Source organism: Panicum virgatum, chromosome 5K (assembly GCF_016808335.1).
Source record: "Panicum virgatum strain AP13 chromosome 5K, P.virgatum_v5, whole genome shotgun sequence".
Taxonomy (NCBI): domain Eukaryota; kingdom Viridiplantae; phylum Streptophyta; class Magnoliopsida; order Poales; family Poaceae; genus Panicum; species Panicum virgatum.
In genome coordinates this window covers 10,553,981-10,580,042 of record NC_053140.1, presented here as the reverse complement: position 1 = coordinate 10,580,042, position 26,062 = coordinate 10,553,981, and the positions used below count along the sequence as shown (strand labels likewise).

General features: G+C 43.8%; 2 protein-coding genes and 2 long non-coding RNA genes across 4 annotated transcripts; 1 reads left to right on the top strand and 3 right to left on the bottom strand.

Annotated features, from left to right (window-relative positions):
• Positions 1-398: 398 nt before the first annotated feature.
• LOC120706244 lies at positions 399-6,451 on the top strand. The gene is made up of 3 exons (XM_039990831.1): positions 399-788; positions 1,782-1,837; positions 2,789-6,451. The coding sequence occupies exon 3, from the start codon at positions 2,960-2,962 to the stop codon at positions 6,014-6,016; it is 3,057 nt and encodes a 1,018-aa protein (XP_039846765.1). The 5' UTR covers positions 399-788; positions 1,782-1,837; positions 2,789-2,959; the 3' UTR covers positions 6,017-6,451.
• Positions 6,452-9,171: 2,720 nt separating this feature from the next.
• On the bottom strand, positions 9,172-9,648 carry LOC120710504. Its single transcript, XR_005689912.1, has 2 exons — positions 9,593-9,648; positions 9,172-9,517 (listed from the first exon to the last, which is right to left on the bottom strand). It is a non-coding gene; the product is annotated as an uncharacterized LOC120710504 (long non-coding RNA).
• Positions 9,649-9,859: 211 nt separating this feature from the next.
• Positions 9,860-10,680, bottom strand: LOC120710502. The gene is made up of 4 exons (XR_005689911.1): positions 10,382-10,680; positions 10,267-10,308; positions 9,952-10,201; positions 9,860-9,888 (listed from the first exon to the last, which is right to left on the bottom strand). It is a non-coding gene; the product is annotated as an uncharacterized LOC120710502 (long non-coding RNA).
• A 4,661-nt stretch (positions 10,681-15,341) lies between these two features.
• Positions 15,342-24,799, bottom strand: LOC120706243 (paired amphipathic helix protein Sin3-like 4). The gene is made up of 23 exons (XM_039990830.1): positions 24,343-24,799; positions 23,776-24,015; positions 23,481-23,649; positions 23,294-23,392; positions 23,043-23,213; positions 22,543-22,858; positions 21,808-21,941; positions 21,591-21,666; positions 21,488-21,517; positions 21,137-21,402; positions 20,908-21,062; positions 19,789-19,916; positions 19,442-19,696; positions 18,700-19,350; positions 18,269-18,354; positions 17,463-18,125; positions 17,285-17,385; positions 17,060-17,198; positions 16,831-16,983; positions 16,463-16,626; positions 16,272-16,383; positions 16,006-16,178; positions 15,342-15,827 (listed from the first exon to the last, which is right to left on the bottom strand). The coding sequence occupies exons 1-22, from the start codon at positions 24,414-24,416 to the stop codon at positions 16,026-16,028; spliced, it is 4,335 nt and encodes a 1,444-aa protein (XP_039846764.1). The 5' UTR covers positions 24,417-24,799; the 3' UTR covers positions 15,342-15,827; positions 16,006-16,025.
• Positions 24,800-26,062: the final 1,263 nt, after the last annotated feature.

Here is a 26,062-nt window from a genome sequence, read left to right as displayed (position 1 = left end):
AAGTGTCTTACTGTCAATGACTTAAAATCTAGATGATCAAATCAAATTTTGACTAAAACTTTCATATATTGACTAGGATGACTTGGAATTACAACAAAGAATAAGCTCCAGCCAAAGAAAGAAAAGAGGAATAAATGTCTCCAAATTCCGTTTGACCGTCAAGACAGTGATATAATGGCCTAAATTGGCAAAGAGTGAAAGTTTTTAATTTCCATTGGATAACATTTGAGACTTCATCGAGTAACGGCAAACGATGGGCTTCTCAACGAATTCAGCGCGAAGAGAAAGCCGGGAAGCGGAGAAGCGTTCACACCTGCACGGCTGATTCGCGGGGTTATTCTGCGAGATGGATATTCAAGTTGGCGATATTTACCTGCACTTGCCACTGCTATGATGCCAACCCACCTCCCCTCCCTCTCCCCATTCCGTCCTCTCTCGGTCTCCCCCGCACCCGCGCCGCAGAAACCCAACCGCTAGGGTTTCGCGGAGCGGCAGCAGGGCGGACGGGGATCCCGCCGGCACCATTTCCGCCCGCGCGGATCTGACCTCGTTCGTGCCTCCTCCCTTCCGACGCGCGCCGCTTCCTCAACAGTGTCGCGGCTCCTCCCGGGCCTGCGCCACTCGTCCTGCCCGGCGACGCCGTGCCTCGGGGGCTCCGACCTCCTGGGCTCTGTGGCCTCGACCCGTCGCCGTGGCACCCCGTCCCACTCAGCTCCACTGTTCCCACGGTGATCGGCGCTTCTCCATCCCAAGCAGAACCTGTCCATCCGCGACGCCCCCTGCTCAAGGTAGAAGCGAGTTGCCCGCTGCATGTTTGTGCAATTAAGAATTAACCGAGTCTACGTGTGCGCGTATGTGCCTGCCAGCCTCTATGCAATGCTTAGGCCTCTGTGTGCGTAGCTAATATTAGTCAGTCAGTTTGGGACACCAATGTTGGGGATTGGGGATGTGGCGGCGGGTAATTTTGTTTGCATTTGGGGTTTTTTTTTGGGGGGGGGGGGGGGGGGGGGGGGTGAGGTTTAGTCACCAACGTCCGTCGTTTTGGTTATCGAAGGTGTTTGGAGAAGGGAACAGGTGGTGTTCCCGGACCTTGAATTCATTTTGCTCGTGCTGCCAATTACTAGCTACGACTGTATGGGCACTTTTTCTTATTTGGTTGGGAGGCTTTCCTACAATCCTCTACTATTCTATTGACAAAGCTCTGAGATTTGTGCTAGTCTCCTGGAGACATGTGCCTCTTCTCGGATGGATGCGAAAGGGTGCCTGTGCTTCTGGGGTCACAGAGTTTGCATATGTTACATGTAGTGTAGCTGCATAGTTGTGTTTGTGTGGGTGGGTGGTTGCAAGAATGTCTGTGTAAATGTAATGATGACCGAAGACGAAGAGTGCTTTTTGCACTGTTGAATATGCTTTTCCTTTGGTGAAGACAGAAATCAGTCTTTCTGGTCAATACCTATATTACCCATTAATATGTCAAACAAGGAGGGAAAACTTTTTCATGTGCTTATCCTTCCTCTTCTCTTGCCAGCGCCATCCTAGATAGACACTTATACATAAATAGAAACAAAAATTACAGTGCTTCTTATCTTTACAAGGGCAAATAATACACAAAATGGCAAATATTTTGCTCTATTTTCAAGATCAATTTTCAGTAATTGGTCAGGTTTACATTGTACCATGATATCTGAAATTGTTTTGTAATTTTTATTCATAGAAAAACTGTGCTACGATTCATGGAGTTGTGATATTTTACCAACCATTGACAAGGCATTTTTATGCAGGCAAGCTTGTGTTGTCTGCATGGAGTGATGAACTAATTGATTATATGTGATAACAAGTAAGTTTTCCTCTTGACATTTTACAACCATAGTAGACTTGCTCGTGCTATCTCTTCTCTTATAATTAATTATCCTCGCTAAATTAAAAAAAATGTTATCCATGGATATGCTTATTTGGCATTGCTGCATGAATTTTCCCCCCACTTCATGCTGGATGACAAGAGTGCCTGTGGGCAGGGGTGACGGCATGCTGGAATAGTTTTCCACTAACTAGGCTCATAATCACTATATATTTCTTCAAAATTATACAAGTTCCTTGAGCAGTGCACCATGTTCCGTTTAGAGCTCTGCCCCTGCCTGTGGGTGACTAGAATAGGGTATTATTGTATGGGATCATGTGTTTGAACTGTGGATATGTATTGATAGATGTCATCACTTGAAAACTCTGTCAATACTGTAATGTGCAAGTATTTTGCACTTTCATTGCAAGATATGCTTGTTATTGTGCGTTCCCACATGTTTGTGTAATGCTCAAATCTGTAGGTGAGTTCTTTTAGGAAAAATAATGTGTGATTCTGTGAGCCAGATATCAATACAATCTCCTGAACCTTTGCTTATGCACCTGTTGAAACTGGATTTACCGCTGATCAGATTCTTAGGATGCATTTTGGTTTGCAGCAATGAATATATAAGGCTTTTCTCCTTAATTCATCGTAGATCTACTCATTTTGTCATTTGATCACCAATATCGAACACATTTAAGTTTGGTGATTTTGAATCTAGTGAGCACCAATGACATCTTGTACTTCTTAGTTCATACGGTTTAGAATCGAGCTTGTTGCGGTGTACATTCTATTTAATTCTTGGGGCCATGTCAAAATGATTTTATATAGATACAATAGAGTAAAAATATCCCTCCTGTTTGCTTCCAGGGAGTTTAAGTTGACATCTTGATCTTGGTATAAATTACGCTGACATGTTTTTATTAACAACATTGTTATTTATTGCAGAAATTTGCTGTTGATTTTGGTTTTTGTATGACCATGCACCATCAGGATTTCTGCAAACTACATTCCACATCTTGTTCTTAGAGAACTACTGCAGTGGTTACTGATATACTGTGCACTAGCCACTCCATAATTTAATATTTCTGCCGCGGGACCAACTTCTCTCTTGTTTTCATGGAGTGCAACAAAGATGAGGCTGCTAGAGCAAAAGCTCTGGCAGAAAGAAAAATGCTGGAAAAGGACTTTGCTGGCGCAAAAAAGATGCTTATCAAAGTGCAGAAACTTTCCAAAGAAGTGGATGACATTGACATTTCAAAAATGTTAACTGTTTGTGATGTTCACTGTGCTGCTGGAGCAAAGGTAAATGCTGAGATTGACTGGTATGGAGTACTGCAAGTACCTGTAGATGCTGATGATGCCCTAATAAAGAAACAGTATCGTAAACTTGCCCTTTTGCTACATCCTGACAAGAACAAGTTTGGAGGTGCAGAGGCAGCATTCAAATTGGTTGGAGAAGCAAACATTACTCTTACAGACAAGTCAAAACGTGATTTGTATAACATGAAAAGAAACACATTCAGAGGCGTTGCAGCAAGACCCCCTTATCAGCATCCAAGAAGAACTGCACATGCTAGTTCTACTCCCGTGAATCTCCATAATATGCAGCAGCAGCAGCAGCAGGCGTCAAATCCAGCAGGGCCACAAACCACATTTTGGACTATATGTCCATCTTGTGGCATGAGATATCAGTACTACCTTTCAATCTTGAAGAAGGCTTTGCGCTGTCAGAATTGTTTGAAGCCATTTATTGCGCATGATTTGAAGGAAGAAGCTATTCCTTCTGGGGCAAATCAGCGATCTGCTGGGGTTTGGAAAAATGCAGGCACACCACAGAACTTTCCAGGTCCTCAAACAAAAGTCACTGGTCAGAAAGCTTGGTCAACCACTCGAGGAGTTCATGTCAACATTGGTTCTCATCATTCTGATGTAAATACGAATAGGCAAACTGATGGGAGCACAGGTGGGCTAAAAAAGAAAATGAAATCTGACCAGACCACCAGAAATCATTCAAAAGCTAAATCATCTGCAGGATTGAAAAGGGGCAGGAGAGCTGTTATTGAATCAAGTGAATCAAGCATGTCAGAAACTAGCAGTGACAGCGAGGAAGAGATTCTTGAACATGGTCCTGCTGCAAATAGTGGCGGGCGAGGTCAACAAACCCGCAGATCAAGCAGGCAGAAGCAAGAAGTTAAGTATAATGAAGATAGTGACAATGAAGATGTTGAAGATGGCACTAAGAAGGTTGATGATGATTTTGTGAATTCTCCTGTTTTAAAGAGGTTAAGGAAAAGTGGCCATGGTGATCACAGCAATAACAAAGACATAGCTGGCCATAATGATCCGATGAATGGTGTTAAAGACTGCAGTAACACGGTAGATGAAGAGAAAGGTGGCACATCATGTGCAGAGAAGACATCCAATGGAATCGAGCAAATGAAGAGAGGAACAATCCATGCTGAAGGAAATAGTGATGGAAAAGAAAAGATATTTCATTCTGTCAGCAACAATGGTCTAGGTCGAAATGATAATGGTGCTCCAGGTGGTCATTCATACGCTATTTTGGATCCTGATTTTTTTGATTTTGACCAACTTCGAGATGTAAACCAATTTAGAGCCAACCAGATCTGGGCTGTCTATGATGAACAAGACTGTATGCCTAGATTTTATGCTCGAATCACAAAGGTAAAAACTACGCCAAAGATTATGCTGCATTTTGTTTGGCTGGAGTTTGATCCCACAAATAGAGCAGAGGAGGCATGGTCTTATGGAGGTCTGCCTGTTGCCTGTGGACGCTTTAAGCATGGACAGTCAGAGACAACCAAAGAAACTGCTATCTTCTCCCGAACTATATCCTTTGAGAAAAGCAAGACAAGAAACTCTTATGAAATATATCCAAGGAAAGGTGAAGTTTGGGCTCTTTTTAAGGGATGGGATATTGGTTGGATTTCAGATGCCGACAGTCACAAAAAATTGAACTATCAGTATGAAGTGGTTCAAGTTCTATCTGATCTCACCACGAGCACTAGCATTATTGTCATGCCGCTTGTGAAGATAAAAGGCTATGTCAGTTTATTTATGCCGTCTAGAGAGGCAGCTCCATACGTGATATCTCGGGGTGAGACACTGAAGTTTTCTCATTGTGTGCCTCATCATTTGATGAGTGGAACTGAAAAAGAAGGTATTCCAGAAGGATCCCTTGAACTTGATCCTGCAGCTCTTCCCCTTAACTTGGAAGAGGCTTTTCCTTCTGTTATCCCAGAATGCAGTTCTGTAAGAAGTCAGGGACGCGATGCCAAACATGCAGATTCGTCCAGTGGAAATAGTTCCCACAGAGGATCTAGGAATGTGGGGGAGGGGCAACATACAGCATCCATGAATGTAGGGACCTCTGCGAAGACACCAGAGGAAGAGAATAGCAAGCATAACACAGGTACTGCTGAAGTTACAGATGTCGATGACGACAATGTTTGTCGAACAGAGTATGTCTGTGCTGAATCGGAATTCTATGATTTTTCAGAAATAAGATTGCTTCAAAAGTTTTCACCTGGGCAGATCTGGGCTCTCTATAGCGATTTGGATAAATTCCCCAATTATTATGCTTACATACAAAAAGTTGATCTCAATAATGATAAAGTGCAAGTTAGATGGCTTGATGGTTGTCCTCAAAGTGAAGAGGAGAAAAGATTGCTTCAAGAAGAACGGACAATTGGGTGTGGAACCTTCAAACTTTCCAGCATTCACGAGGTGATGACTTACGATGGTAGAGATGCCTTTTCTCATTGTGTAGATGCAAGATCTGCTGGCAGAAAAGGCGAGTATGAGATAATTCCTCATCTGGGTGAGATATGGGCTGTTTACAAGAATTGGAGGGCAGGATGGACTGCACACGACTTCAAAAACTGTGAATATGAACTGGTGGAGATATTTGGCCATACTGATTCGTCCATACAGGTTCAGCATTTGAGGAAAGTGGCTGGTTATAGGACGGTATTTGTGCCATACAGAGCAGAGGGATCTGTGAAGACAATAAGGAAGGATGAGTACCCCAAGTTCTCTCACCAGATTCCTTGCTTCCATCTGACACATGAAAAAGGTGGCAAGCTTCGAGGCTATCTGGAGCTCGATCCATCGTCAGTACCAGAGGAATTCCTCCTTACTGATTCAATGTGAGATAAGCCTTATCTGCAGTGGATCTGGATCTTTCTCGTGATGAAGTTCCCACAATCCTACATTTTTCTTTTGTGACACTGACATGAGGTGCCTGTAGCACTAACGTTATGGTGAACTAGATTCGGACTACCAATCTGAACAACGAAGGCATTAAATTGGAAATTTGCTGGATGGCTGTCCGGTAGCAGACTGCAGTTCAGAAGCCGAGCAGGTTTTATTTTTGCAACTGCTGTTTGTAGTTAGAATTAGCTGTATCTAGTGTTTTAGTTCTGATGTAAAAACTACTGCTCTCCCTTTTTCGCGTAGTGTAATCTAAATGGTAGTACTGTATTTGAACTGTGGGAGGCTAACCTGATGAATTATCAGAAGTGGCGTTTAGCTTCCCTTCCCTGGATCTGAAACATGAAAGCCAACAAGTCAGGTTTGGCTGACCTATCGGAGTGATGGTTATGCTGGTGTTACTGTGAAGGGGATCGACAGGATGCCCTCCTGCGGCTCGTGGGTCAGTTGGATCCATGCCACTACAATTTCACGATTTTAGGTTTCATGTTGAAATCCATGCCATTGAGTGGCATGATTTTCAACGTGAAATCTAAAATCGTGAAATTGTAGTGGCATGGATCCAACTGACCCTTTTTATAAAGTTGCACCTGTGTCCTTATTTTGATAACGTCCTTCTCTGGGTCTCTGTTCACTTGCTAGGGCAAGTATCGGGCACGTCTCGTGTCAGACTTATTGAAATTCTGTTACAGAATATAATCATAAACTGTTTTATTTTTATTATATCTTATTGAAATTCTGTTACAGAATATAATCATAAACTGTTTTATTTTTATTATATCTGAAGCTTTTCTTTGTTCACTATTCGCCCTTTTCTATATATTATAAAGCCTCCCGTGGACAGAATTTACCGAAAAATCCCTTTATTTTTAGGTTACATCTTTTTTTTAATTTATTTTTAGGTTACATCCTGGAGTCATAGAAGACTGGTATATTGGTAAACTAACCATGCCAGCAGTAAATTAAAAACTAGTCTAGTGTTCTCAGCGGTTTTTTTATTTTTATATTTTTTATTTCCGTTTTTTTATAAAAATATATTTTCGATTTGGAAATTTACAGAAATATACCCCGGCCGCCCCGCGGCCGGGACCCGGCAGCCGGGCGGCAGGGGCTAATCCGCAAAAAAAAAAAAGAAAAAAAATTGCAGACAGGTCCCTGGGGATGGCCGCCCGGCAGCCGCTGCCGGCCCCCAGGCTGCCGGACGGCCGGCCTTATTTTTTGCAATTTAGCCCTTTTCGTGAAATAATTTCACATTTGTGTCATTTTTGTAACTTTTTGCAGAAATAGACCCTGGGGGTCGACGCTGTAATATGTAGCGCCGAGATAACACGTCTTGGCGCTAAAGATCACGGCGCCGAGGTGCCACGCACGCACAAGCAATATAGTGAATTTTCGAACTTGACTTTAATATTTTCGGACATTTTCAGGAGAATAGAATACTGTGAACCACACATCAAATATAAAGGTAAGAATTAAGAACTAAAAACTGTATTACACAATGTAAACCATAGAAATTACATCATAATACAACGTTAATGAAACACACATCAGACATGCAGTGGCATGGCAGAACCCGTTGCAACTACGGTAAATAGATTCTGAACTAAACTATCATGCCTTAGGTAATTTAGAAAAACACAACAAACACAACGATGCAGCATGTGACTAGCACTAGGTAGTCCTAGTAGCCGTACCCCCACGTAGCAAACTTCGTTGAGCCTTCTCCGCAGTATCCACCCATTGCAGGTGGTGCAGGCGGTGGTGCCGGAGGGGCAGGGCCCTTCTTCTTGTGACAAGGGCAGTTACAGTAAGGAATAGTGCATGGTTCATCCTGTGAAGTGGCAGCATTGCTGGTATCATCATCTTCGTCGTCTTTGTTACCCTCGCTCAATTCCTCGTAATGGTTTACCATGCATTCCAGATCAAAGATCTTTATCTGGAGGTACTCGATGAACTTCTGAACTGAATCAATTGGTGCAGGATCGACCCACCTAGTAAAACTACAGTTTTCTAGAGCATCTGAAGACTGCAAAATAAATTTCATGTAGGATATCTCAATGAAGATAAAGAAATAAAACAACCGAGTATTACCCATGCGTGTGGGCATTTGAAGAAACGCCGACCGCCATCCATCCCGTCGGTGCACATCTGCACTAAGCAGTCCTCACCATGTCTGCATTTTGGCCACGGTTCTCTACGGTTATCGTATTGTCGTAGAGGAATTTCATTGGTAAATTCACTCTTGTGCTGTGGCGGAAACTCAAACACTGGTTCCGGAAAGGAATCAGGTTCAAGAGGCCCCTCTCATATTATGGGGTCTCACTTTCTTCCCCCTTTTCCTTTCCCAAAACCGTAGTAATTCTTCCCGCTAGACCCACCTCCAGACATTGGGTATACAATGAGCTTTGGTGTTTGAGTGCTGCTGGGAGTTCACAAACTTCGGAGTATTTATAGGCGCACAAAGGTCTGATACCCGGAGTGTGGAGTGTAAATGGACCTGAAAAGCCTACATGACAACATAGTGAAGAGGCTAGCTGACCGAACACTGAAAAGGCTAGATTCAATTCTCAAATTGACTACTCGATACATCTCTGTGCATGCAGACCATCTAAGTGCATGCAGACTCACAGCACTACATCGCTGCCGCTCGGTCGATCGTGCCTAGATGCCGTCTTCCCCACTACACGCCACAGACCTTCGCTGTAGAATGACAGTTCCGTCGTCCTCGCCCGAGAGACTGCTTTGAACGTGAGCTGGTGTGGTTGCCGTGTTGTCACATCTTTTTGAAATGGTGAAAGGGCAATGCTATTGGGCTGTCGTCTTTTGTCACGTTTGTCTGGGCAAACAATGCGACATATGCGAAACCCGTGATCGCCGTCCTGATCAGTGGCAACCTGTGATCTCGTACTCGCAGCTAGATACACTATGGTCCCTATTTTGAGCTATACGAGCGTGCCATGAAGTTTACTCTGTATGCGGTAGTCGTCATCATCGTCGGCGGGATCTCGGCCGCTAACTCCTCCCGCAACTAACTTGTCCTTCATTAAATCACGGAAAAAATTCGCAAGAACTTCCCTTATTTCACGAGCATTATAGAACCCACAAACATAACAAGTTCACATCAATAATATCTATAGAAACAAATGACAAGTAAACTACCACGATCATAAACAACCATAATCCGAACAGTCGAAACAGTCCATAATGCCGCCGGAGAAACAAGTGCAAACAACTAACCACCCCTACCATTCCGACCTCTCTTACGTTGTGCATGTACGTGATCTGTAGGGTAGCTATGACGTTCCGGTGGCCTCACGTCTCTGGCAGGACGGCGTAACTGAGCCAGAGGTGTATGCAAGCTGGGATCATCGTTCTGGACAGGCGTAGCAAACAACCTTGTAAACTCCTCCAAGGAGGCCGCGGCGTTGTCTTCAGACCACCCTACAAATCACAAAAAAAAATATTTAAGCAACATTCAAAAAGTGAATGCAATTCCGTACAAATTATTGTACGTACCCTGTGTTGGAGGTGGTGGTGGTGGTGGTGGATAGGAAGAAGCTCCTTCATATCCTCCTGGTGACGGCATAGGGTGATACGAAGACGGCCCCGCTCCGGTGAACTGTTGTGATCCTGAGTATAAATAATAACGCATGAGCATTCGACCATAAAACATAAGCAAATAAAATTATGCACCACATATTTACCTAAAGTCCCTCCAGCATGTGGCATAGAGGTAAACTGGGTTCCTTGAAATGGAGCCCCTTGCGAGGCACCTGGCCCTCCGTAGGGCTGAGAACCGGGGTACCCGTACCCTGTGTGGAGTCGTATTTAAATACTGCATATAAACATACGTATCGGTAAATATCACACCATACCTTCTGCCTGTCGGTGGTATAAGGGAGGCTGCTGCCATGCGGGACCACAAGGAACCGACGTCGACGCTTGCGACGATCCGTAGGAATCCTCGTACTCCGTCCGCGTACCAAAGGCCTGAAGGATACCTCGAGCTCTATCACGTTGAGTGGTCCAGGCCTCGAGTTGTGCCGGCACGCTCATCGTAGACCCGTCATGAATCCTCATTACATTCAGTGAGCAATCTAATTCAAGCAGCCTACATGCCTCGAACTGCAACCAAAAAAACTTAGTATACAAATATTAAAAGATCGAAAATGCCGTCAACATTTACTCACCGCCCCAGCTAATGCCTCATCCCTGTGTCGTGCATAGCGATCCTGCGAAGTCACAACATACGACTGTGGATGCATGTCAACATACGTCAAACGGCAACGAGTCTTCGGTTCATACCAGGTCAGGTACGCCCGAAACGAAGGCTCAGTGTGTGGACCGGTATCCTCAGCCAACTGCTCGTCTGCATCATCCCACGCAGCCACCCATGGTTGTAATCTAGTGACCCACATTTCCGAGAAAGGATGTCCAGCCCTTGATAAACTGCACGTTAAATAGAAATTAGTTTCACGTTATTAGTACATGGGTGCTCATACATTTTTGTTACCTATGATCGTGGCGCTGAACACGATCCAACGCTGAAGACACAGGGAAAGACTGGCGTCGACCGAACTGCCTCATGACTCTATCCGGGCAGTGGGCCTCAACTGCAACGTCGTACACCAAAGCTGCAGTAGTCATCCATAGGCCCTGGTCCTGTGTGCACACCGAAGATATCCCAAGCGGTGCACGTGCGGCTATAGCCGACGGACTGTATGGCTCCCACACAATGTCTTCTGGGGTCAATCGATCAAATTCGGCAACAAACTCAGGATAAGACCGCCGGGTCTGTATATGTGCCCCTGTTTTCTGCAAAAATAAAAGGGTCAGTTGGATCCATGCCACTCCAATTTCTTGAAATTGGATCTCATGTTGAAAATCACGCCATTGAGTGGCGTGATTTTCAACATGACACCCAATTTCACGGAGTTGTGGTGGCATGAATCGAATTTTCCCAAAATAAAAATTATGTGTCCATAAGAAAGGTATTGAGGGGACAATATATGACCATAGTACGCATAGAATATAAATTTTTATCGGGTCCATACCTGTCGAGAGTACCAGAGAGTCCCCATGGTGGGTCTGTCGTCCTCCATGTCACCGTACATATCCGGCGTGTACGGTGACTGGTCAATCATGGGACGACCGATAGCAATCCTCTCGTAAGACCAAAGCTGTAGCAGAATTGGGCACCCCGTTAGGACAGCATTCCTATCATTCTGCCGTGATGCCTTGCAGAGTCCACGATATGTGCATGCAAGAACCGCTGAACCCCAACTATATAAGGGTATGGCATCCTCATCTGCATCGGCGATCTCCTGTGCGTAGGGCAGAAGCACCCTATCCACACTGTGCCCGTGTGAGTTGTTGAACATGATGTACCCAAATAACCACAGCAGGTATGCCTCGAGTGATCTAGTCACGCTGTAGTCATCAGCATGGGCTGCCAACAGATCCGGCTGCAATGAAGTACGAACATTGAGAATAAGAAACACATGAGTTATTTCAAAGCCATAAAATACATCAACACATCGTTTTGTACAAAATTGTACTTGAAACTGTAGGAGCCATGACTTGGAAGGGCCTTTCGACTGTGGGTGCTCATTGAAATCTTCAGGATCAATCGTGGTGGCAACACCTGCAAAATGTTCCTCAAGATCCTCCAGCCACGTAGAAGGTACCACGCGGGGCCCGACAGCGTCTCCGGTGATAGGAAGACCAAGCAGCATCGCAACGTCCTACAGGGTCGGTGCCATCTCCCCACAAGGGAGGTGGAACGTGTGTGTCTCAGGTCTCCATCTATCAATGAGAGCTGAAAGTAGAGACCTGTCTAGCTTCACCAAAGCACTCTCAGCAAGACGAGCCACAGTGAGAAGACCAGCCTCGCTCAGCCTGCATCATACAATGCTCAAATGTTAATACATTATATAACGAAATGTATAACGGATAAAAACAGAAAACAGACGACATATCACCTGTGTAAGGATCACCGGGGTGTCCGACCCTAGAGGGGGAGGGGGTGAATAGGGTCGATAATCGCTTTTTAACCTAGGGCTCAATCTAATTGCATAAGATAAACCTAACACGTCCTACACATACTAGTTATGACTAAGGTTTATCTATGCTACCCTCTACTTACCCCAAAAGACTTGCAACCTATAGCCAATCCTAATCAAACTAACTAGGAAAGTAAAGGTAAGTAAGAAAGAGTAAATGCGGAAACGTAATGCGGTAAGTAAAACGGTAAGGGAGAGGATATGCAAACTCCCGTGAAGACACCAAGACGCACGATTTAACGTGGTTCGGTTAGGACACCAAAGTCCCTCCCTACGTCCACGGCCACTTGTCCAACACGAACAAGTGTGATGCCGAGTCTCTTCGCTTGATCACCGTCTTGCGTTGGCCACCAAGGCACCCGGCAAGCAAAGGCTAAGTTCCACCAAGTCACCAAGACGAGGTCACCGCCACCGTCTATCTTGAAGCGTCACCACGACACCGTCTTCACTATCGGAGCTTCTCACCAAGAGGGGTCTCCTTCCCCGCACAAAGTGTCGTTGCCTCTCCACACCAAGTAGGAGGGTCACACGACGAGTACAAGTGTTTGCTTGCCGCAGCAAGACTTCTCTCAAGGGAGCTCTCACAAGAACTAATCCCTAATCAAGCACTAAGCACTCTAACAAGTGTGCTTAAGCCTATATGATGTACAATGAACCTCTATGGTGGTTGGAGATGATCTTTAGCTCTTGTATACTTTCTTGAACTCCAACCCCCTTCAAATGAGCCGTGGGGTGGCATATATATAGCCCACACACCCCAAACTAGCCGTTGGAAAAAGGCTGACAAAAACCCTTAACGTCGGCTGATCCGACGCTCAACTTTTTGTCATCACCGGTTTAACCGGTGAGTGCATTTTCCAACTAGCCGTTATACTTCAACGGCTACCTCAATCGACCGACGTAATCAACCGGTGAATGTAATAGAAACGTCGGTTTAACCGGTGAGTGTAGTTACTGAAAAACTAACTCTCTGCACAACTGCACCGACGTTCACCAATATCTAATCGTCGGTTTAACCGGTGTATAGAATTTTCTCTGTCTTCATCTGGCAATGCACCGATGTATGCATTTTCTTCAACGTCGGTTAATCCGGTGTAAAACCCTAGCCCGCAGACCTTCTCTGTGATTGCACCGGTGAGTTCATTTTGCCCTACGTCGGTTTAACCGATGATAGCAAAATGCCTCAATCCTTGTCCCTTGGACCGAAGATAGCGGAACCCCCGTAGGGGCGGCCCTTCGGGCCTTGCTATGCCTCTCTTCTCTTTGTCATCACTTGAACCTAAAAGCCTGAGAATAGTCATCTTAACAATCACATTAGTCCAAGTGTTGTGTGTGTCATCAATCGCCAAAATATTATATTGAAGTATGACATGAGAGGCCATTTTCGCTACAACCTGGGCACCCATCGTGGGTCTACAGCAACCAACTCTGCAGGTGGACGTGGACGCAGCACGTTTAGTTCTTGGTGCTGAACCTTTGCAAGGAAGGACCGGTGACCCGAGTCTATTGTTGGGTCCAGCAACGCAGGAGTAACCCCGGCCATACCTACCACGTAAGATCAAAACAATACAATACAATCACACATCTAAATTTTTCTAATATTTCCTTATATTTCCTAAATAATTTCTAAGATTTTCTAACCATTAATAATAATTTCTAATATTTTCAAATATTTTATAAATTTTCTAATATTATCTTACAATTTTTAAGATTAATTAATTAGATTGCTAATGTACTATATCAACGCTAATCACTAAAAATAACTACACCTAAATGTAGCACTAATCAGTCCTAATATAATTAAACAGATTGCTAATCTACTGTTTCAACAAAATAGTTTCTATAATTTTCTACAATTCACTAACATTTTCTACAATTTTCTAACATTCTCTACAATTTTCTATAATTTTCTACAATTCTCTAACATTTTCTACAATTTTCTAACATTCTCTACAATTTTCTAACATTTTCTATAATTTTCTAACATTTTCTACAATTTTCTAATATTATCTTGAAATTTTTTGATTTTCTAATACTTCTCTAACAATTTTCTAGTATTTTCTAATACTAAATCTAACACTAAATGTACTATATCAACGCTAATCACTATAAGTAACTACACCTAAATGTACCACTAATCACTCCTAACAATAATTGAACTGATTGCTAATCTACTGTTTCAAAAAAATAATTACAACATAATCTATTTATAAAATGTAGAAAATTTTAGTTACCAAGTCGCCGGCTTGAAAATTCGACAGGGCTTCGCCGCTTTGCCTCCCTCACCCCTCCTCTCCTTCCCTCTCTTTTCTTTTTTCTGGATTTTTAGTAAGGCAAATGAGGGGGTGAGGGACAGCCAACACCTTATATAGGGGTGGGAGGCCGGCCGCCCGGCAGCCGGGCGGCCTGGGGGGCCGGCCGCCCCGCTGCAGGGCGGCCGGTCCGCAGGGACCTGTCTGCAATTTTTTTTTCTTCTTTTTTTGCGGATTAGCCCCTGGCGCCCGGCTGCCAGGTCCCGACCGCAGGGCGGCCGGGGCGGCCGGGGTATATTTCTGTAAATTTCCAAATCGAAAATATATTTTTGTAAAAAACAGAAATAAAAAATAAAAAAATAAAAAAACCGCAGTGTTCTCATGAATTGATCATGGGCCCTTAGTTGTTCAACAATCAATACGGCCCATTTACATATCACAGTTACAGCTGATTACGGCCCATGAGAGCTGACCAGATAGATAATCACACCGCGCAGCCCAGTTGCATCCAGCCCAACCCAAGCACCCACGCTCACAGCATGCACTAACGGAATTCACTCATCCCTTAAAAAAAAACTAACGGAATTCACTCGAGCACAAACGACGTTTTTGAGAACTCCCATGCTGCCATGACGGCGTCCACAGACTCAGTCACAGAATACGTTGCTTCTAAACTATGTACGTATTAAAGAAAACATCGTGAATATCTAATAGTTCTCTAGTAAAACAATCATTAGATTTGTTAACAGCCTATACTCCAAAAGCAATCTATAGAATTTATAGGCAACCGATATTCTGATATTAAACAGTGATAAAGTACCCATAAATGGTCGTGGCATTCCAAAACATAGAAAATGTTTCTAGCCAAAAGCTGTAATAGTAACTTAACATAAACAAGAATCACGCCACGGATGGATGGCCAAAAGCATTAAATCAGTAAGCATGACTGCATGAGTAGAGGAGAAACATCTCCCCAGGAGGGTGCCTCTTAAATAATGGCATCTGACGATTGATTAACCAAACGAAGACTACATAACTGTTTGACACGGGTTTAATTTTAACTACATATTTTCAATGCAAAACGACGGCAAAAAGAACAGAAGACCTATACCAACAGCAACAAATGATGATTAGTTAAATACTTGATGGAACAGACCTAGCATCGAAAACCCAGTGGATGGTAACCAGAACAAACAACATGCTCCTAATACATATGTACACATCCTTCAACACAACAGAGCCGACTGCGGTGGCCTACACGCTCGCTTCATATTGCTGTATTTACCCTATGTATCATCCCGGATGTTATTCCAAAAGGGCACCCTGCGGAGAATTACCAATGGAATCGCCATCATCGAACTCCCGCAGATTTCATTGTTGAAGCGAAGGAGCTGGTTGTCCCAGCAACATATCCATGCTTAGATACAATGATGAGGACTGCAAAGGGGAAAAGGACACCAGATTGTTATAGATATAAAACTGTCTGAAACAAAATTGTTGAAATTGAGTCCGGAACAGTGTGCTGCAGTGATACAATGTTTGTACCATTCAACAACTGACACTTTGGCTGACCTATCGATCAAATGATGCACAAGTTGGAAGCTATGGAAATTACCGTTTTTATGGCAAATGACACTATGGTTTGGATAGGAATCTATTGAAGCGCTGCACTTTTGCAGCATATATTTTTGAAATGCGTGACCTGTCAGGCACATTTCCACCATGCAAAACTTTTCTCCTCTTCGGTAAACGGAACAAGAAATCTTCAGTATCGAGGACATATGAGACCTGCATTTATGGCATTGCCAGATTACTTCATACTCTGTTCCCGACTAAAATTGATTGTGATGGAATGTCCATTCAAATCAAGATCGCCCATACCTTAGAGGTCTTGCAAGATATCTTGCATTCAAGACCATTTACAACTTTGATATCATCCATTGCCTTCAAAGAATCTGAAGGCTCATCATTATTTGAATGTTTTCGCTTATTCCTGGGAGAACAGGACACGATCAGGCACAAACAAGGGAAATGGAACCAGGAGCTTCAATGCGAGTACAAGATAATAATACCTTACAAGGTAGACACCTTCAGATAATTTCTTGTCTGACAAACTACACAGATACTCGCTAAAAAGATACGAAGAAAAATTTGGATCAATTGACACTGCTGTCACTTCTGGCTTTTCATGACCATATTCCATCAGCTGGATAGACGATCTTGTCGGATTTGAGCACTGCAATTGACAGCAAAAACTAATCAATATCATTCCAAAATAAAAGGAGAGAAAGAACTATGAATTGTCAACAATATAGTAGAACTGAAGCATATGCAATTATGTAGTACACAAGAAAGAGCAATCATTTTGGCACTTGTGCAGGAGAACACAATTAGTTTTCAAGCATGGAAAGTGTTATAAACTACAAAAAATGATGCTTACACATTCGAAGCGGTATATGCTCTCATCATGGAGAAGTACACGGGCATTCTCATGATAAACTAGGTCAAAGAACCTTCCAGAAGACCTTGATTTTTCATATAAATATAGTTGCAGAAGCTTATTGTCCATTTCATCAGTTGCTATTGCTTGAAGCTGGCATCACAAAATTTGATAATGAATCTGTCATCCGAGCCCAAACAAAATTAACACAAGGGATGAACCAGTTTACCTGCTTCACCACTTTGTAAATCAGTTTGTCTAAAGTGAAGAGAACATATGATTGAGTTCCAATAATTGCTCGGCAGTCATCCTCAAACTTGGTGTTGTCAGAAGAACCATCAAGCAAGTTGTACAGTGCACTCATAAATCTTCATAGGAAAGAGAAAAGACAGATCAGTAATTCTTCATATATGGGCATGATGTATTGTAAACCTTGCAGAAATGCAAATATTACTTTGCATAAAGGTTAGGTGGGTTTGTATCCTTGGAAGTCCTCCATTTCTTTTCTGCAGTAAAAGAGTTTGTTTTTGCTGACAGTAGTCTCTCATATAAAATCTGCAATAGACACTTATTTAGCAAAAAAAACAAAGCGCATACAGAGAGGAAAAAATGGGGGGTAATGGCGACCTGACCTGATGTAGCCTAAACAAGACATAAAACGAATCATTTCCATAAAATATACGTGAGGACCTTTCATCGCAGTCATGCAAAGCTGTAGGTACATGCTTGGCAAGTGGTTTAACTGAGTACAGAAAGCGTTCTGAAAGTGGTAGTGAAATTCCTCCTGCCACGTCATGTGACTCAGTTGTTCCTTCTGCCTCACCCTCACTTTCAGCCTTCGCATCCTGATCATCATGATCCACATCCTCCTCTTCCTCATCATGGTCTTCCCGAGAGCATTCCTCTCCATCACCAGATTCACTGCCCGATGCATCTTCACCAGCCTCTGAGGCATTTTCACTGTCCTCAGTAGACCTCTGAGCACTTTCCTCACCTCCATCATCAGCATCAGCATCAGCATCAGCATCATTCTCACCAGCTGCGTCAGAAGATGGTACCACATCCCCTGGCCTACCTTGGAATGGTTTGCTTGTGGAACCTTCCTTTGCTTTAGATGCTCCATCTTCAAAAGGAACAAAATGGTCCTCTTCGAAATCTCCATTTGGTGATAATTCACCCTCTTCTCTTTCAACTTTTGAAGAATTATGGGGCGCAGAACCTTCATTATTCAGGCGCCCTTTATTTCCCTCATTGGTGCCATTTAAAGATGATCCCAGCCTCCCTGACTCCCCTCCCTGTCAAAGAAAAAAATAGAAATATGGACCAAATCAGTTTGCTGGATGCAAATTTTTTTAGGAAAGAAGTGAATGTATACATAAATATCCGACTACTGCCAACATAGCTGGAAAGTAAATTGATCGGATAAAAGATCTTGTACCTCCGCAGAAGCCAACGTTTCATTGCCAGCCCTGCCTTCACCAGCCGTCTCAACTACATCATGAGAACTCCTAGACGCATTGACACCTAGCAATCCGTTCAAACCATAAGAACTGCAAATATGAAACTTAACAACTTATGAACTACTCCCTCCATTCTCTTTTGGTAGTCCTGTTTCCAAAATTGAATTATTCTCTTTTAATGGTCCTATTTGAGTTGACATCTTGGGAATAGTATTAATGGCCGTTCGATTCCCGTGTAGAGTAACTTCTCTAGAAAAAAAGATTGGTGTAGGTATATAATAACACTGAAACTGAGGAGTCGTAATTAATGGGATGATAAGCAAGGTTCTTGGTCATTGTATCAAGATGAAATAGGACTATCAAAAGAGAATGGAGGGAGTACAAAAAATATCGAAGAAGCAGAACAAACCTGCTGTAAGTTCCAAACTAGCCTTCTGTTGTTCGATCCTAACAGCAGTTGCGTTCTCTGCGGATCGGTCAGTAGAAGCCATGTTTTGGGCACTTATGGAAGGCACGTCATCTGCGACAGATACAGCACCGTGCAATCTTCCATTTAATGCAGCGTTTGATTGTTCCTCACCTCTACGGGCAGTTCGATCTGCATCGTGGAAACCATTTTGAGTGTCAACTGCAACTCCATTTGCCAATCTAGCCCGAGATGACGGTCCTTGTTCACTTTCATCGCCATTGCCTTGCTTGGCAACAATCCCGGCTCCAGTATTACTTTCTCCGACACTTGCAAGACCAGATTTTACTGTTCGGCTCTTGGCCTTAACTAGATCTGGATCCTCAGAACCATGCGTTCGAGGCTGGACACCCAAAATTGGCTCTAGAAAAGTTGTCCATATCCTCATCACTTTATCTAATTGATCCGAAGAATTGCAGACTTCGCCACAGGAGTACTTAATGATCTTATGCAGATCTTCATGGATTTCCGAGTCTACATACTCAAATGACATATTGGGAACTATAGGCCGCCTATTGCCAGCAGCAATGGCAAGGAGCACGTCATCTTCCTTCCTTTTCTTCTCATTAATTTCTTTTATCTCCGTCAGGAGAGCTACACAAGGAATGAAATGTTATAGTTTAGCACCATGCAAAGGTGGAACTACAACCAAGAAACATTCACATGTAATAGAAGTTCTACATACATTTTGTGCTCAGGTTCTTCGTATCTTGCTGCTTGAAATAGAAACTACGATGGTCAAGCGACTTGTGATAGTTCTTAGCATATATTTCAGCCCAAACTTTGTTGAAATCTGATCGGCACCTCGACCACTCTTCCTGCTTTTGTTTGAGCCTAGTTAGGATAACTGGCAATGCAACACTAGCATTTTTGCGAAGAACATCCATCACATCCAGACCATGATCACTGTACAATCGCTCAATGCACCTCAGGTTCAAAGCTGTCAATGGGATCAACCCACAATCAATCAAGCTCCATTCTGTTCAAGAATCACCAAATATTATTAACCTATATACCTGAACAAATACTTACCAGTTAAATGCTCATCAATGCGTATAGGACTCTCAGGTTTTACTGAGTTGTCTTGCATCTTTTCTATCAACTCCTCAACGCGCTTAGTTGCTGCATTAACTGATTCCAACAGCATATCCAACTCAAACCTGAAAAAGGTAAGAACAAGTCCAAGCCAAAACATAAGCCACACTTCCATAAGCTATAAAGAACAAATAATATCCACAAGTCAAATGATGATTGTGAACAGGGAAAAATCCAGAGGTAAACCAGCTAGATACAGTCGTACCAGCCTGTGCAGGTAAAATTTAGTGGTCCCAGTTTTTAGCCCTTGCCGGTTAGATGGCATGATTGCATAGAATTATTTTAAGATAGTATGCGCATGCCTATCACATGCAGCACGTCTCGATTTGTAAACATAGCTCTGTTCTTAATCTAACCAAGCTTACAAAAATACATCAGCAAGACAAATTTCTGCGATACAACTTCAGTTCAACTGCCCAATTAATACATTATTAGTGCAGGAGCAACTGCTTTCAACTTTGATCATAAGCTAACAATTATCTTTGTGAGAATCAACTAGCACCAAGAGATACATATTCCACTAGCACTAATTTCTTGTTAGTTTACAACAAGTAGTTAGAGCACAAGTAGTCAGGAGAATGGAATGAGTTATGTGAGAAAAGGTAAGAAACAAAAGAAGGAAAGATACCCAGTTCAGAATGGTTCAGCAAAAGAAGCATGGGATGCACAAAACGTCAGGCTTGGAAAAATATGGCACGTAATATGGACCATCTCTTAACGCTAAGCCAACCCCCCCCCCCCCCCCCCAGGGAGCATGGTTATGCATATGCAGCTTAAAAAGATGAAGAAAAAAATACCATTGACTAATTAAACCACATGCACAAGCAACCTAGCAAGTGGTTCTTTTTATTTCATCTTTCAAACAAAATATAGGACTACTACTTATGCAGTATTCACGTAAAAAAAAGTAAACACTAGCCAACATGGATACTGAACATTGGTTGTAGCTCTACAGGCCCTTGCTAATGTGAATGGTGAAAGATTGTTCTCATCAGAGTTCATATGCTCACAACAATGATGCTTAATGCCATATGTATAGCAAAGATAAATCAGCACCTGTCATCCTCGCATCTGAACAAGCTTTCTTCATACTGATTCTTCCGCATGTGCTTAAATGAATAATCTTCACTTCCTGATGTCACTGATACCCAGTGATCATTTAGAACAGAGGCTCCAAGATCAGTCCTATTGCTGGCCGGGGGCATGGGATACTGAAAACATGATTGAACAAATATGTTATATGAAACACATTACACAAAGAACTACGTTATATGAATCAGCTTACATTTTTTGGTAAGAGACGGTAACTAGGAGTGCATCTTTGACAGTTTGAGAGATCAAGCTCTGAAATAGGTTTTGAAAGGTTGTACTTTTCTTTTCCAGGGAACATAGACGGTTTGTGGCTAGCACCTTCCTTTGAATTGAATGTTCCTTTATCAAGTCTTTCACGTTCCTTTTCTCTTTCCTTTTCCCGATCTCTATCCCTGTCCTCCCTATCCCGCTCTCTATCCTTTTCTTTATCCTCAGTCTTAATAATCCTTGCAGTAGGCCCTTCACATTAGATAATCAATGTTAACACGATATTTTGAAAGAATTAGACATCGTTATACAAAGTTTCCAGCTAGCAGCCACATACTTTTATTGAAGACTCCAGCAAGAAATCCATCTGCGACAAGGTAGAAAAACTTTGAGAGTTCATTCATATTACATCATCCATATCTATGAAGAGTGTAAATTACCTATATTTTCACAATGCTCCAAGAATTCATTAAACCCTTCCATAAGATCTGGATAATGCTGAAGTATATCATTCACCTGCAATCCAATGCAACTTATTCATGATTCACCTTTTGTTAAGTTAACTCGTGCAGGTACTAAGTAAAAATAAGAAAAAATCAAGTATCTAGCTAAACAAGTGAGTGAATGAATGAATGAGTGAATAAATAAGAAACCAACCAAGTTCTTCAGTTCACTTCTCGTTATAATCTCTTGGCTGTAGATGTGTAGACATTTCAAAAATTCCTGGTAAGCATCATGCTCCAGCTTTTCCTTTACTTTCTCGCAGAAATGGAACTCATGTGTGTATACATCTGATATTGCAAGAGAAAGCATAGGCGTAAAAAAACAAGCAGATAACAAATTAATTTCTCCAAATGCCAGAAGATACTGATTATATTTAACAGCTAAATTCGACCAAATGATACATAACTCTAAAGTGGAAATCAACAAGATCTACAGTACATGAAAGAAACCAGCAGAACCTGACAGCATAAGTACCCAAATAGTAAACATGTTTGTGCATTATTTCATTATTTCTCAATAAACATGAGACGCATCTTAAGTTTTTTAAATGTCAGTGTAAAGTAGTTTTTGCAGACATGCATAACAGACCAATGATATTCAAGCAAACTCAATTCAGCCATATATAAAGCAACGAACATGTCTGTGCATCAGTTTTTAAATCTACAATCCAGCAAATTTAAGGTCCTGCAGCACCAAAATCGCATTTTTACTTTCAAGGATGGTACTCAAGGGGCACAGCCTTTGACCGTATGTCCTAGCAATGGAAATGGGAGGTCCCTTGATAATTTAAGCAGGAGATTGAAGAGCTCTGACGTAGAACTCATATGTGAAGTAGCACATATATCATACAGAGCATAAATAACAGGCGCAGTATACCAAAAGACTTACTCTTCAGTGCATCCTTATCATCGTATGATGAAGCAGATACACTATGTATTCCATGATTCTCACTGGGCGCTCCTTGGTGTGTCTCAGCACCTGCAGTATCCTCCATCTTCCTTGGAAAAGGCTTGCGCTTACGCGGTCCCTCCAGCTCTCTGCTGTCATGTTCACCATCCTTGTCTTCTCTCTCATAATCTCTTCTGTCCCTTTCCACCTTCCGTTCTTTTTCTTTATCGAGACGTCTTCTCTGGCGATCATGATCCACATCAGGACGGTCAACACTAAAGTCACGGTCAGCATGCGACAGATAAGCCCTGTCCCTCTGAAGAAAGAGAGAAAACGCGGCATGTCAACTATCTTTGTAGCATAAGAGGTGGTCTCTAGATGCAGAAGTACATAAATGCTAAGCGACAATCAAGTTACCATGTTATCCTACTTCCTGCAAGCTATAACTATCCCTTAAATTGAAAACAAGTAGAGTCCGCAAAACTTCATGTCATTTCTACCTTATCACTGTGAAGGGCCCTGTTGGCAGGAGGCACTAAAGAGGTCCTGTCCTCCCGCTTAACCAAACCAACCCTTGAAGATGCAACTGCTTGTGGAGCCACTGAGGTATCAGGCAGGAAGTGCTGGAATTCTTCAAGCAAATCTTTATGTTCAGCAAACAGCATAGCAACCTGCCAAAAAGACAAGCAAACTTACAAATTTTAATGCAAGCATAGACATACAGGCAAAAACCAGCAAGAGAAAATAATACCTCCTGGTAAACGTCTTGGATGGACTTATTATCCTTGCGGTACATGTTGAGAATGTCCAAGAATGCCTTGTAAACTTGCTCATCGTGCTGAAACCGATTCTGTGGAAGGAAAGCAATGGTGCAGTAAATCGCTAGTTCGCTGCATATCACACTTCAGCACGACCTATATGTATACATATATTTATACCTTTATCTTGTTCACAAAATTGATAGCTTCCACAAAATCTACAGGCTTCTTCTCCTCTTGTAGCTTGATCGCATAGCCTTTGGGCAAGAAGGCGTTGAACCCAAGGATCAGCTCAGGGTACCCGTTGAAAAGGGTTTTGACACGAATAATCACTCCATTGGTGTCGATTCTGCATCCAAAGGTTGCACCACCACACGATTAACAAGTAGAAACGTCAATATTTTGCTCCAGGGGAAACATGCGAAAACGTCACAGATCGGATTGGACAAAAGGTGGGTCAGCAGCATGGACCAACCTCTCGCTCTTGAAGTCGCGCATGACCTCGAGGAACTCCTCGTACTTCTCCCGCTTGTCCTGGAACTTATCCTTGACGGCCTTGAGATACACGAGAGCATCGTTGGTCGTCAGCTTCTGGTTGGATGAGGCAGGACCGGACGGCTGCTGTGGCTGCGCAGGCGGAGCAGCACCAGCCTGAGGCGGCGGCACGGCTGCCGACGCTGAACCAGGCAGAGGCATGTGCTGCGGCTGTGCGGCCCTGCGACAGGAGAAAACCGGACCGTTGGATCACAGGATAGAACCGTAGGGAAAAAAACGCACAAAAAAACATTTCTACAGCTTAGGCTTCAAATTGGGGCAAACAGCCACGAAATCGGCGAAAAAATCAAACAAATCCCAGACGACCACCGAATTCGTCCGGCAGATTTCAAATATTCTCGCTCGCTCGCCGACTCCACCGAGCAGGACCGGAACCCCAAAAACGAGAACCGACCGCAGCAAAAACCAAAACGAACAAGCAAGCCAAGCCAGCACGGAAGCGAGCGCGCCGGCGGGGAGGAACCGGGCCGGGGAGGCGGCGACTCACGGATCGGATCGGGCGAGGTTGGGGCGCTTGAGCTGTGACCCCATGAGCGCGTCTTCCCTGGCGCCGCGCTTCATGCCCCCATGCACCCGCCCCGCCGCCGCTCCTCCACCTCCTCCTCCTACTCACCCGCGCGCGCGAGCCTCGACGCACCCCCACGCGCTCCCTCTCCACCGCCGATGCCGATCTCACCCCGGAGCACGCCGGCGCCGGATCTGCCGGCCGCGAGCACCCTCCTTCCCTCGCTGCGCCTGCCGGACGCCGCGCCGGGACAGCACGAGGCGGCGGCGAGCGCGGGCGGCGGGAGCTAATCTCCAAGCGAGGGGGGGGGGGGCGAAACGCGAGAGAGAGAAAGGAGGTGGGGGTGCCGAGAGCCCGAGACGCGAACGAAACGAAAGGGAACGGCTCGGGCTCGGGCTCGGGAAGGAGGAAAAAATGGGGAGGGGCGAGGGCTAAACCTGGCCCTGTTTGGTTTTCAGTAGTATTAGTAGCACAAAAATTTTGACCAATAATTAGGGGTACTAAATAAATTCAATTTATAAAACTAACTCTACAACCTTGCTCTACTTCGCGAGACAAACCTAATGAGGTCTTTGACTGTACGATTCGAGGATGGTTACTGTAGCATTACTGTAACTAATCATCAATTGATTACTATCATTAGATTCGTCGTGAAAAGTTACACTCATCCGTGAAAAGGTTTTGCAAATAAACTTCGTTTAGTACTCCATGCATTGAAGATTCTTTTTTCGGGAATCGTGTGCTAGTAGTACTAGGGAAAAACAAACAGGGCCCCTATCGCGGAGTGGGGGACGCAGCCCGCGGCCGGTGTTGCGCCGCCGCCCGCCGCCGGATCCGAGATAAGGGCCACGCGGACGGCGGGGATGCGCGCGGCCGGGGCGGGGCGTGGTTAGAAGGGCGGTGAGCTCACCGGATGTCGGAGTTGGCTTGCGCTGTGGGTAACAGCAGAACACACCGGCAGCGGGTGCGGATACCACCGCCCGTGGGAAAATTCGGGGGGCGGCGTGGGCGGAGTCAGGGAAGGGATTAGCGCGGGCGGGGCCACATGTCAGCGAGATGTAACCGGGCCGGGACACGCGTCCCCCGGCACGTCGCTGCAGCTTAACCTAACGACGAGAGGCTGCGCCGCGGCTCGCGTGTGTTTGGGCGCGGGGGGAAGTATTTTCGTTTCGGCCTTTTCTTTTGGAAAGAAATGCGAACAATATGCCTGTTTTGGCTTTCCCTGACTGAGCAACAAAGTTGCAAAAGTTGCGCTAGAGTTTTTGCTTGGAGACGTCCGCGAGCACACTAAGCAAAGGACCGTGTAGGGTAATGCCGTTATGGTAACCACGATGTGGTTAGAGAATCTGTACTTATTTTTCACCTATATATTTTCTCTCCATCTTTAATAATATTTTTTACGATTTTTATAGCCAGTGTTGTACTAGATTACTCAAAGGGGAAGCTGGAGGGAGAAAATCACCCTACATTTGAGCAAGAGGGAGGTTGATTTTAGCGATCACAAAAAATATTATAGTATTGGGATGGAATTTGTAATCTGTTGGATCACCTTACATTACTAAGAGTCTGATTGGTTTAATGCCAAATGTTTAGCATGCCAAATGTTTAGCATGCCAAAGTTTTGGCTAGCCAAATGTTGGGCCAAAAATTTGCTCATATTTTGGTAGGGTAAATGTGAGAGGTGGACAAATTTTGGTACCGA